The sequence below is a fragment of the Meriones unguiculatus genome, chromosome 7, assembly GCF_030254825.1.
Source record: "Meriones unguiculatus strain TT.TT164.6M chromosome 7, Bangor_MerUng_6.1, whole genome shotgun sequence".
In the NCBI taxonomy this organism is placed as follows: Eukaryota; Metazoa; Chordata; class Mammalia; order Rodentia; family Muridae; genus Meriones; species Meriones unguiculatus.
Genome location: NC_083355.1, coordinates 86115168 through 86129251, shown reverse-complemented (window position 1 = coordinate 86129251; position 14084 = coordinate 86115168). Strand labels below are relative to the sequence as shown.

At 40.1% G+C, this 14084-nt stretch overlaps 1 protein-coding gene across 3 annotated transcripts in view; it reads right to left on the bottom strand.

Annotated features, from left to right (window-relative positions):
- Positions 1-14084, bottom strand: part of Rad51b (RAD51 paralog B) — a 523994-nt gene that overhangs the window by 478219 nt on the left and 31691 nt on the right. For all 3 annotated transcript variants that reach the window (XM_060387770.1, XM_060387771.1, XM_060387773.1), the window contains exon 8: positions 13535-13718. In XM_060387770.1, coding sequence (XP_060243753.1) covers positions 13535-13718 — 184 coding nt within the window. The remainder of the gene's footprint in view (positions 1-13534; positions 13719-14084) is intronic.

Below are 14084 nucleotides of genomic sequence, written 5' to 3'. Positions count from 1 at the left end.
AGGCTTCTGACTTGTTCCCTCATTTCTTCTTCTTCTGATGTCCATCCTCTTTGCCTTTCTGGATAGGAATTGAGCTTTTTAGCCAGAGTCCTTCCTCTAGATTAGTTTCTTTAGGTGTACAGATTTTAGTAGGTTTATCCTATATTATATGTCTATATTAGTGAGTATATACCATGTGCATCTTTCTGCTTCTGGGATAGCTCACTCAGAATGATCTTTTCCAGATCCCACCACTTACCTGCAAATTTCATGATTTCCTTGTTTTTTATTGCTGAGTAATTGGAACTGCATCTTAAGTGACAGATGCTTGATTACCACCTAAGTGAGTCCCTGGGATTGATTAACAGCATTGCAAATCATACTAAACATACAGTATAACTGTTTAAATAATTTCAAAATACTTTGTCAATACAAAATGTCAAAGAAGGCTGCATCAGTAGGCGCAGCTACTTAGGAAGCTTACTTCAAAATGTTTAAAATTATAACACAATGAAGATAACAATAACAGCAAGATTATAGTTACATAACAATAAAGCAAGAAATAAATGCCTGTTTTAGAAGTACAATAAAATGATCAGTAATATGTGACACGGTTTTCATTCTATTGATCTTCCCACAGAGGCAAAAGGTTCTCTGAACATTGACTTTATGGTATGGGAATTGTGGTTCAAGGAGGCTGCCTGTTGTCAGACACAGTACACCTGCATATGACTCCAGCACAGGGGAAGCACAAAAAAGAAGAACTCAAGATCAAGGCTATAGCAAACTACACACTGGGTAAGGTCAACCTAATCTACATGACATTATCCTGTCTCAAAAGACAAGTGGGAATGCAGCTCAGAGATACAACACTTGTCGAGCATAAACAAGAATTCAGTTCCCAGCACCACAAAATAAGCAAAGCTGGTTTTACAATTCATTTTCCTGTAATAATAACATGGAGAGCATCCTATAGAGAAAAATCATCTAAAAGACACTTTAGGCACATAATATGTCTGTCTAGCTTGCATAAAGTCCAGGATTCAGTCTCTAGTACTGCATAAGCCGGGCAACAGAGCATCCTGTAACCTAAAACTCAAGAAGTAGAGAGAGGGAGATGAAAAGAGGAAAAAAACTAAGACGGGCCAAGGAGCACTGCTCCAGCACACAGACATCCAGGAGTGTAAAAATGCTCTGTGTTCACTCACACAACTTGAAGGCAAACATCCCAGTCATAATTAGCTCCTGACGAGCACAACTAGTAACTATAACATAAAGGAGTGCAAGCAGTTTGCAGATTGGACTCACCTGAGGAGTTAGTGCTACCATGGTAAAGGAGGGATTCCTGTTTCAAAGAATGATACACAATATACACGACTATATTAAGACTGTTCAAATGTGGGCCTATGCTTTTCAACCTTAATGTAACTGATAACTAGTCCAAATCACTGCAAAAAACATCAATCTAATGAGATGTAAAAATTTGAAGATTATCAACCTCGACCATAAAAGCTGAAAAGCAAGCAATACCAAAGAGCTTTGCAGGCCATTAGCTCTCTGAATTGTTTTTAACATAAGATTCACTTGCCACCTCCTTCCTGCAACATGATACTTCTTTAAGGATCATTAAAGCAGTACCTGAAACTTTGGGGACGCATCCGGCAACTACTGTTGCTGAAAGTGTTATCACACAGTGTCTTTAACGTTTGTTACACTCACAGTCATAAAAGTACAAGGTCTGCTATGGATATCTGGACCCACAATTTCAGAGTGAACCGAAGGATGGAAGGTTTGAGGAGAAAAGAATTCCCTAAATATCATACTTATTGGTTGACCTGGGGTTTTACAAAGAAAGTACTTCTAAGCACAGACCTTAAACCAATACATGCCAAACTGATAATGGAGAAACCATATTATGCAAATGACTCTTTAAATGCAATGTGTGAGTGGTTAAATATACATCAGCCCCTTTTTTACTGCACACACAACATTCCAAGGAATGAATGCAATGCGTTTAGTCAGACTCTGCTGACAGACACTTCCATTCCTTATAAGTTTGTATTCCCAAAATTCCAAAGGCATCCTCACTCCTTACAAATGAGGAACATGGTACAGAGAGTCCATTTTTACAGCCTAGAGAAAACTGTGCCAAGCTGCTCTCCAAAAGGACTGGTGAGATGCCACATACTCTCTGGCAGTCCCCATCTCTCACAATGACGGACACTAGATATCCTCACTCTCTTCGGGCTCCAACACCTACAGAACATGCCTCTCCCAACCCCTTTCACTTGTTCCTCTAGTTGCCGTTCTTGACCCCTCAGAGCTGGGTTACTGGAGGAAACTCCTGTTTCTCCAGTTCTGTATTCTCCAGCCTATTATCTGTGGCAGCAACATTCAAACCCCTTAGCTTCTGAATTCTACATCCTTCAAAACTTACTGAGGATTCTACGGAGCTTTAGTGTCTGTATCTACCAATATTTACCAGGTTAAAGTTAACATTAAAGTACCTCAAAATACAGGCAGTGTTTTTTGAACAGGACTCCAATAACTCTGGAAATTACAGCAGAACTTGACCATTAGGACTGCACTGAATTAAAAGGCTCCTTCAGAAGAAAATAAACAACAGAGTGAAGAGAGAGCTTACGCAAATTAAGAAAAATCCTAGCCTGCTATTCATCAAACAAGAGATTAAGACCCACAAAAATATATATTTTTTTAAAAAAAACTCAGAAATTAAAACATCAAGAGAACAAATAATTCAATAAATGGGACAGGACAACTAAACAAGCACCTTCAAGAAAATGTTCAAAAATTTAGACACCAGAAAAAGGCAAATCAAAACTATAATGAAATTCCATCCCACCCCAACCAGAATTGGCTATCATCAAGAAAACAAGGAACAACAAAGACTGATAATACAAGATGAATGTTCGGGGCTTGGCTGGCTTTCCTCTTCAGTCTGGGACCTCAGCCATGGAAAGGAGTCATCTGTGTTTAGTTAGGGTGGGCCTCCCCACCTCAGCTTACTCGAGAGACTTCCACAGATCTGCCCAGTGATATGTCTCCTGCACCCTAACAACAGTCATTAACCGTCAAGCAGCTTGTTTCGGCACGAGACGTCCTCAGTGGCGGGTGCTCTAAAGACGCCAAGTTGTGAAGGGGACTATCTGAGCTACATTTTTCTAAAAACGCCCAAATCCTGAAAGGTGTGTCTTTAAAACAGTACACAGAACAGATCTGCGTGTGTCTCCAAAGGGTGACATGTTGGACCTTGAGTCCTCACACAGTACATTGTAGTGGGTCCAAAAGGCCCTCTCAGCAGCTGCTGTGGCATTCAGTTGTAGCAACAGAAAATGCACTGAGACAGAAGATTTTATCATCTAGAGTGGTCATTTTTCAGAATTTCTCTAAAACAGTGTTGGTATAGTTGAAAACTCAAATGTACTTTGGATCCGTAGTAAACAGACTAATATCAGCCAACTCCAGAGTTAAAAAAGTTCTCAAAATAATGACTGGAAATCTTACCAATCGCAAGCTTACACAAGCATTTGCCAGACCTTTACAGAGATAAACAATGGTTCAGGCTAATTAACAATTGCAGAGTACTCTATAAACATGAATGCTAAATATTTATTTTTAAATAACCACACTAAGTTGTCACTAGATGGCAATCTTACTCACTCTTAGTAGGAGAACCTCGTTACAGCCCTTAAAAATGACACTAGCCCCAACTACTTCTGACGATTCACAACTATTACTTACAAGTTATTTAAATATATATATCAATACTAGTCATAAAATACTTCACAACTAAATAAAATTCATTAAGTACACTTTCTAAATTTAGAGAATAACTAAAGCTGAAAACAGCCTGTCCTAATCTATTACTATTAAAAAAAGATTATCTGACACAGATTATCTTTTTAAAGAAAAGAAATTGTACCAAGAACGATGGTTCATGACTCGAATTCCAAAATTCAGTAGGCAGGGGCAGGAAGACTGCCACAAACCTGAAGACAACTTGGCCTACATAGTGAGTTCTAGGCCAGCCAGGGCTATACAGTGATACCCTGCCTCAAAAAGAAGGAAGGAAGGAAGGAGAGAGGGAGGGAAGGAGGGAGAGAAAGAGAAAAAGAAAGGAAGGAAGGAAGGAAGGAAGGGAGGGAGAGAGAGAGAGAGAGAAAGAGTGGAAGAGCTGGTTCAGAAGTTAAGGGCACTTGTTGCTCTTCCAGGGGACCTGAGTTTGGTTCTCAGAACCCATGAAAGGCAGCATGCTCCCTAGGACCTCAGCTCCAGAGAATCTAACACCCTCTTCTGACCTCCACAGAAACCTGCACACATGTGGCATACACACACACACACACAGGCACACACACAATGTGTTTATACTCTCACATATACACATATACACATTCACATTCATGAACAAGTACACACATGCATATGCACACTCACACTGGTACAAAGAAAACTCTTCCCCCCCCCTCTCTCTCTTTCTCTCTCTCTCTCTCTCACACACACACACACGCGCGTGTGCACATAATGCTATCCTTTTATCCCTATACTATGGACATCACTAATCCAGTTCAGGTTATAACTATCCCTTCCTCGCATATACAGCATATATGTACAAAAAAGTCTTTGAGACATGATGCCTATAAAATTAGCTTCTGTTTTAAGTCCCTAGGAGCCTTGAGTTAAATTCATAAATAAGCCATTGTATTGGCTACATCTGACAACACCATGAAAGTGAAGCGACTTGTGTAGACTCACAGCATATACTGGGTTTCATGAAACCTCTAAACAGAATGTTAGGAGGCCATCTAGATTCCAGGAGTTCTCTAAAGGAAGCTTAAAGTCAAAGTGTTTAGATTTTTTTTAAGGTTTATTTATGTAATGTGTATACAATGTTCTGCCTGCATGTACACCTGCATGCCAGAAGAGGGCACCAGATCTCACTATAGATGGTTGTGAGCCTTCATGTGGTTGCTGGGAATTGAACTCAGGACCTCTGAAAGAGCAGCCAGTGTTCTTAACCTTTGAGTCATCTCTCCAGCCCTTTAGAAATTATTTTAAGGCAACATATTTATCACAATATTTAAGTTAGTATACACATTTGTCTTCTCCATTCTAAGAATGCCCAAAACCCAATATAACTTTTCCCAATAGACAATGAATCAATATTGAGAGAATCAAAATGAAAATAAGGAAATGTGAAATTGTTAAAATTATCTCTCTCACTATCAAAGAAAAGCAAAGAGCAGGAGCCAGGGAGGTAGCTCAGTGGTGAGGTACTCGCTTAGCACGTACAATATCCTGGGTTCAACTCCTAGCAAAGATAAATAACTGCAAGTTAAGGTTGGGAAGATGGCTCAGCAGGTAAGAGCTCTGGCTACGCAATATGATGCCCTGCGTTAACATCCCTAGGACCCACATAAAAGCAGGGCCTGGCCACACACTTGCCAGTAACCCCACTTCATTGTCAGAGAGGGAACAAAAGGATTGCTGGGGCTTGCTGGCCAGCCACCCCATCTATAGGGTTAGTTAGAGACTGTCTGAAGGGAGTGAGGCAGAGGGAGATACAGCAAGAAAGCCCACCTCTTCCTCTGGCCTCTGCACACACACTGCTGTGTGCACTATGCATGGAAGTGCGCACACACTGAATACACACACAAATTTCATAACAATGGGCAAAGGAGGGATAAAGAAATTGTTCAAATGAGAGTTAGGTAGCTTTTAATACGCTCTATTTTAAAGTGGTGCTCTAAGTTGTGCTTAAAGAAAACTTTTAAGCCATAACTAATATGTATTTTCATGAAACTATTTCCACAATTACTGTACTCAGTGCATTTGTTAGCTCCAAAATTTACCCTCACTATTTGCTGTGTATGTGATAAGAACATAAGATGGATGGGGCTGGAGAGATGGCTCAGAGGTTAGGAGCGCTGGCTGTTCTTCCAGAGGTCATGAGTTCAATTCCCAGCAACCACATGGTGGCTCCCAACCATCTATAACGAGATCTGGTGCCTCTGCTGGTATGCATGTACATGCAAGGGCGAACATTGTAAACGTAATAAATAAGTCTTAAAAAAAGATGTCAAGAACATAAGATGGACCCCTTAGCAAACTTAAAGTATACAAGACAATGCTGTTAATTCAGACAGTGTGTTATAGACACATCTCCAAGGCTGACTCATTTCCAATATCTGGAAGTTGCACCCTTTAACTAATACCTCCCTGTCCTCCAGTCTCTCAGGTCCCGGCAATCACCTTTCAGTTTCTATGAGTTTGACTCTTTCAGATTCCAGACGTATATGGAATCACATTGTATGTGTTTGACACTGGCTTACTTAAGCTAGTCTAGCATCCTTACATAAATTGTAGGATTTCTTTTTTAAGGTTGAATAACATTCCGTTGCATGTATATACCAATTTTTCTTTATCCATTCATGTGTGAATGAACGTTTAAATTGCTTCCATGGCTTGGCTTTTGGAAATGATGCTACAATGAACAGGAAAGTACAGATATCACTTTAAGATCTTCATACTGCTGAGACCGGCCTTAAACTTACAGTCTTTCTGCGTTAGCCTCCCAAGTGCTGGGATGGCAAGCATGTGCCACCGACAATGGGCTACGTACATCTTTTGAGGATTATCTATTCAAGTCCTTAGTCCAGATTGTAATCAGTTTGCTTTTTTTGTTGTTGTCCAGGATTTGCCACGGAGTTTTAGGATTTCTTTATATATTATGGATATTAGCTCTGACAGATACATGATTTCCAAATGCTTCCCCATTCCATAGTTTGCTTTTTATCTCACTGATGACTATTTCACTTGCTCTGCAGAAGGTTTTTAGTTTGATATAGTCCCACTTGCCTTTGTTTTGTCACCCATGTTTTAGGAGTCAAATTTCTAAGTAAGGCGTTACCATAGCGCTCTGTGTCACAGTACTCATGCTGAATTCTTACTGTACGGCTTTTTATATAAAATCGCAGCTAGCAATATCTCACAGGACTTTGAGCAGCTCAGAGAATTAGAGGCACAGAGCTTTCCAATCATCAGCCAGCCTCTAGGTTCAACTGAACAAGAGAAGCATGGAGAGCACATGCCCTAATTTCCAGGTGGGTTTGCACACTTTAGAAGCAATGCTGGAGTGCTGTCCCTTCAAACAGCAGAGAAATTTAGATGCATTCAATTAAATATGCATTTCAGAAATTATATAATTAAAAAGTATAAAATATCCTACAAATATGTATCAGATACCTACTAGACAGGAGACACTTTTCGAGAAAGCACAGTCCTGTTTTCAGGGGCTCTATGATATAACTGGAGGGCTCAGACACAGACATACAGTAAGGCAAAAAAACCATTTCAGTTCCAAATAGAAGTTCCTAACATTTGCACCACAATGGAAAGCAGAACCAGTTAGAAAACAAACAGCACGCGGGAGACTGGGCAACAAGCGTAGGGCAACACTGACCACCAGGGCTGCCACTTGCTTTCATTTCTAACCTCTGCTCTACGACAAAATGTTCAATTGCACTGTGTTCATCAGTTTAGCAAGTGCCTATCTCCAAAAGAGCATCCTCTTTCTCTGGATAAGAAAGACAGTATGGGTCGGGGTTAGACATGAAAGGGACTTTAACTGGAAAGTGAAGGTCTAGGCTCTCCCATTCTTCTTCTCTGTGTAATCTGTAGCCCAAATGACAAAAGTGGAGGTGCCACACTATTTTTACCCATCAGCTGGAAACAGAAAAAGAACAGTAGACGAGAAACTCACATTATCCTCCATTATACCACAGAGTGATTTGTCTCTGTAGTTAATTGATGTACAGAAGCCTTAAGGGCAGAGGCTATGCTTCATTCATCTTTATGACCTCACTGTGCCTAGCATAGAGGACACAATCACTAAGGGTGGAATTACAAAGGGAAAGAGGAAGAAAGTCCTAGATCCAAAGAGCTAGAGGTTATGGGGTGGAGGAGACTTCAGGCAGGGTTAGGAGCTATCAAAAACAAACAAACAAACAAACAAACAAACAGGAAGGGACATGGAGAATAGAGCGTAATTTGTCCTAGCTGTTCTTAGACTGTAAAAATACTAGAATACAAGATACTCAAATCATCAGGATTGAGAAAGCTGCCAAAACTAATAATTAAAGGCTGCCCTTCCCAGAATGCACCACATATTGTGTCAAGAACATTACAGACGTCCTTATTCTCATACCCAGAGAAGTCAAATATCACACCTATTCTAAAACAGGAGAACCAAGAGTCAGGGCCAGGGTACACACTTCCTCGGGGTCTTAATTTGATCAAGAGCACGCTATCAGCCAAACTAACATCTAAACCCCAAACCAATGCTGTACCCCACCAGGGCCACGGGAGGCAGGGCTGGGGTGGCAGAAGTGACCAGTTTATTATAAGTTTATTATGAAGATGGAACCAGGAGGATTGAAAGATGAGGAAGACAGTCAAAAATAATGAGGTATCAGATAGTATCTGAAGAGCCAGATGGTCAAAGGGAGGAGAGCCAGTACCTCAGATGCACGTCCCCTTCTCTAGACCCAACTGGTACACTGTCTTTATGAGTTTGCCGGCTAACTAAGGCAAAGGCAATCTTCTGCCTTGCCTCATTTTAAAAACCATTTACTTTGCAATAATTTCAGATTCATCGTAAAGCTGCAGTGAGAATAGCAAGTTCTCTTCCCCTGCATCCTCCTACCATCTTACTTAGTACATCATAATACAATCATCAACGTTAATGAATTACACTTGTTGGAACACTATTAGCTAAATCTTGCCAGTCTTAAGCAATAAACATTAACACTGTTTGTAACATCACTTTGGATCCCATCGATACATAAGATTATAAACTGTCAATATACAATAATAAAAATAGTTTTAAAAACGTAAGCTCAAAACAGATGTTACAGCTAAGGCTCCTTCTCTTTCCCATTTCTATCCCTTCCCTTCCCTCAGTTATGACTTTTAAGAGACAGAGACAGAATCAGCAAAGAAACGTCTGACAAAGTGCAGGGAAACTAATAGAAGCTCCCAGTGGAGCTGCAAGGATGTGCTTAATGTCTCAGCCATGACTCAGAACATGTGCAAATTGTTTTTAATCAGGAAAGCTGGCTCAACCCTCAGTGTCCAGATTCTTCTTAGGGGTCAGTCAGGAGGTATGCAGCCCAGGACCTCGGCTAATTTAGACTCCAGTCCCTGAGCAAAATCAATGCTCACCACAAACCACACTGTTTGCATAAACTGTGATCAAACTGGCACCTGGTGCCTCAAGCTTCATGCATACAAAAATACTTACTAGGTGGAATATCCCCAGGTCTCAGAGTTCTTCTCCCAGGACCCAGGCAAGAGCCAGGCCCAAAGGAAGGTCTTTCCTGGAAATGAGCTAGATTTGAGCAACCTGAGCCAGCTGAGTTAACCCTTTCCTCACAGTGAGTGTGCTCCTGGGCTACCTCATTCATCCCAGCAACGCACGCTATACCAACCACCTTTCAGACACACCAATGCTACCTTGTCAATCATTAACCTGGACTATTTCCAGTTCCTGACATCAGAAAGTTTCTCACATTAGAAAGGGCTACAGAAAAGAAAGAGAAGTTTTCTAGGATTTCATTAGCTGATGAAAGGCTGACTACACAGTTGAGTTTAAGGTCTGTAGACAGAAAGTGAATAGGCTGGGAGAGCGTGGTCTCCAGTGTAAGCAAACAAAAAGATACACAGAGCCCTCCTCAAGCTGGAGTCGGAGGTGTTTGCACTCAGTGACTTGTATGAATGGTCAGGCTGAACCCAGAAGACCTGAATTCCAGAGAAGTCACACGATAATCATATACAGTATGGGCTCTGACTCCAGTGTTTGAATACATCAATGATCTTATGACTTCTATCTCATAGAGCAACTTCATGAGACTCTCCTAAAAATGTAAGCTCTGAACATTCTTAAAAAGGCAGAACGGGCAAAGGCAGGTACATAAATCGATGTCACAAGTCAGAAGCACAATATAAAAATTTTGTAATTACCAAAATCGTAATTATTTTAATGAATTTTATTTTTTTAATATTTTATTAGCGCTGATGATAGAGTATGATCTGGATTTTAACAAGTCTACAGTATCGTCTATAAAAGAAGAGGGACACCTACTGTGACCTTTCTAACAATTACTTTCCCCAAGAAGGTCCTATTATCTTAATCTGATCCACAACTCACAGTGTGACTTGATAGCTTCGTAGATGGTAAAGAGAATGGGCAGTGAACGGGCAGTACACCACACTGCCACTGACTTTAGGAAGCCACATCTAAATTCCTCTCATATTATTTCTACCAAACAGTTTCGGGATCTACTGCTTCTTCCACTACTAGCACAAACATGCTTTAAAGACAAAAGTTCTGCCCCACGGCAGCATGTGCCTGAGCTCCCCAAAGCTCAGAAGAAAAGATTCCACCAGACTTCTGCAACTGTGTTTCTCAAACCACAGTCTTAATGTATTCAACACTATAAAATTCTCTCCAGAGAATGTTTAATTTTATAATTCAGCTCCTCCATACCATAATAATATATGTGCTTCCAGGAAAGTGATGTCACTTAGAGCCTCTTTGTTGGTCAGTGACTAATGTAGACAAGAGCCATGACAGAATTAAAATATAAGCACATCCATGTCCACAAGAGGCCCAAATGATGTCACCCTGCCCCAACAAAAGGTTTGCTAGTGGCTCACAAGACAAGAGAAAACCTGAGTCATCACATTAACTGTGACAAGTATGTTAAAGTCAAAAGAAGCTGTAACACAGGTTAATATAGACATATTATAAACATATAAACCTAGCAAGTTATCATCTATAACATTAAATTAGCATAAGTATTTGTACAGCATTGTGTTGATTTCAAATGTAGTATACCTGATGATGTCATAAGTATCATTAGTTATGAAGGATTATATCTATTTCATCATCTTTCTGGAGTAACAACACTGAAACAGCAATGAAGGTTCAAGGGAGTATCTGCAAGTGTAGGGTGCATGGCTTGAAAAAGAGGAAACAGCCTATCACCCTGTATGTGCTTTTGCTCTCAAAGGGGGTGCAGATGCCAACACGGAAGCAGTGAAAGGTTCCTGATCTTGTTCCCAAACAGCAGGCTGGAGAACTCCGCCACACTCTTGAGCATCCAGAGCCTCTCCACTCAAAGGCCGATGATGCCGCAGCCACACTACACCCACAGCAAGCGAAAAGAGGCTGTGCAGAAAGCAGTAAACAGCACTACTCGGGTTTCAAATGACTAAATTTGATCAGGGACCACAAAAAAAAAAAAAAAAAAAAAAAAAAAAAATCATGCTTCAAAGAAGAAAAATACCTAAACATTGAAAAATTTAAATATTATGAAAAAAATGCAAAATATAAAACAAATTTTAAAAGAAAAGGAAACTTTGAACCTATGTAGGGAACAAATGCCAGGTCCAGCAAACACTAGTTTGTAAATTTTTTTGATGTTAAAGAGCTTGGCTATACAGAGCTAATGTAATAACTGAACAAGAAAACATAATTTAGATTATAAAATTCTTGCTCTAATAACAATTCCTTAAATAGTGGGAGAGGGGAGTCAGTGCCTTCAAGTAATAAAAAAAAAAAAAAACTATTAGATTTCTAAGTTTCCTCTTTTATTTAGTTTTTTTTGGTTTTTTTTTTTTTGGTTTTTTTTTTTTTTACACAAGAGTCTCACTGTATAGCTTTGGCTGGCTTGAAATTCCCTGTGAAGACCAGGCTTGCCTTGAACTCAAGAGACCCACCAGCCTCTGCCTCCTAGGATTAAAGGAGTGCTGACCTCCTCACTTCGAACCTTGGCTACTAAGCCTACGGAGAAGCATCTCAGTTAGAGACTGACAGTTGATGGCTAATACACCGGCTCATGGTCACGGTCATGTTCTTCAGCGTGCGGACCTTGAGTGCAAGCTGTTTCACAGAGCTCTACTAAAAGCAGAGAAGTTTCTTTTTTCTTACTCAGAAAGATAAATTATCTTAGTAAATTGCAAAGCATCTGCCTATAACTATCTAAAAAAAAAAAAAAAAAAAAAAACACCTTTTAAAAAAAACTAATTTTCACATTTTAAACAGGCTTAGGTCAAGTAACAGTATAAATTAATAAAAAGAAGTATGCAAATAAGCTTACATTTCCATTCAATTAGTAGCTCATTAAACTATTCTTTAAATTTTTCTATTCTACTTCACCAGGAACAATATAAATTCAAATATATCATTTTAAGCAACCATAAAAGTTTAAAAGATGACAATTTTCAAGATAAACTTTGTAATAAGCTTATTTTAATCCAAACTATAAATTTTAGCGCCATTAAAATATGCAGCATGTATGTGTGTGACACTTTTTCCAACTTCTTGCTTGGCTTCATAAATGAAAGGATCCATGGTGGCTCACATAATTTGTATATATTCTTTATGATACAAAAACCCAAGATACTTCTTTAGAAATTTTTAAGATTTATTCATTTATCATGTAGATAGTGTTCTGCCTTATGAATGCCTGCACATCAGAAGAGAACGCCAGATCTCACTCTAGTTGGTTCTGAGCCACCATGTGGAGTAGGAATTGAACTCAGGACCTTTGGAAGAACAGCCAGTGCTCTTAACCTCTGAGCCATCTCTCCAGCCCCAAAGACCCAACATTTTCATTTCTCCCAAACAAATAAAAATTATGCAAATTTTATCTCAGTTTAAGGAATTTCCTTGTCTAGGTGGGATACGGCTAAAACTGAAAAGCCTGGCAGGGTGTGGTAACCCACACCAGTAACCCCAGCACGAAGGCAAGAAAGGAAAGCCCTCGGGGAGGACGGTCAGGGCTTGACAGCAGGACTGTCTGGAGAAAATAAAAGCAAAGCCTCACAATACTCAGTGTTCCCAACGCAGGGGAACAAGCACAGCACTCCCACAGGTAGGCGGGTGGGGCGTAACTTAATATGCATTGCTATGCTGTCAGCTGTGCCCCACCAACCCTGACAATCTCCCCTCAGATTTACCGACCACAAGGTGGAAAACCTCTCTAACAGCTCTTTTAAGGTTTTCTCATTTCTATTAATGGTTGACCTCTTGCCCATTGGAAGCAACCCAAAACAGCACGGGACCCAGTAACATATGAACAAAGCCTAAAAGATTTAATTTATAAAATCTACAAGACACACGGTCGCTGCAAAGAAAGTTCACAGGAATAGACCCAGGCAACTCCACGAGTTATCCTACTTAACAGTAATCTCAGCATGACAGATGTGATACAAAACATACAGAGCCAGTAAACAATGAGAAGGAATAGGGAAAGTGATGATGGGAGCTGTCAAAAACACTTACATCTGCCCGGGCGTCAAGTTATAAAGGGAAAATAATCTCAGCAGACAGAGTAACTTATGAAACCAAAGTTATTTGCTAAAGCAATCAAACTCTACAAGGTCACCTGTTTAATAGTCTTCACTAAATAATTTATTGCTTGACACTGTAAGGTCGTGACCTTAAGAGACAAAGAGGAAGGGGGACACTTACTGGGATGGAAAATTCCTCAGCCAGGTACTTCAATAAGGATGCCTCCTTGGCCAAGAACTTGTTCCTTTCTTTGATGTTGCCTTGAAGCTGCGGATCAAACTCCTTTCTGACCACAGAAGCAATGGAGTCCACAATCACAAGCTTAACTCCTTTTGAAATAATCTCTTCCTCCAAAGAGTCAAGCCTGGGAAAGTAGAAGTCATAAAAGAATGAACAAATTTAAGACATGATTTTATTTATTTGGTTGGTTGGTTTTTCTTCAGAAGGAACACTAGGGTTTGAGAGAAAAGCCACACACAGGATGGGCAAGCTGTGAAATCCTGGCAGCCTTTGAGTTAGCCAGCCGTGGAGGTCTGCAAATGTCTGTGAAGGGAAGGGGGAGTCAGAGAAAAGGGTGAGGAAGCTCAGAGCTTGAGCTCACATGTGCTTGGGATTCTGGTTGTTATCCAGGAAACAGAGAAAGTAGAGAAAGAAAAAGTCATGCTTCGGAGTTAGAACTCACAAAAGCAGGCAGCCGTTAACAGTAAAGATCTGTAAGCAACTGCCAAGA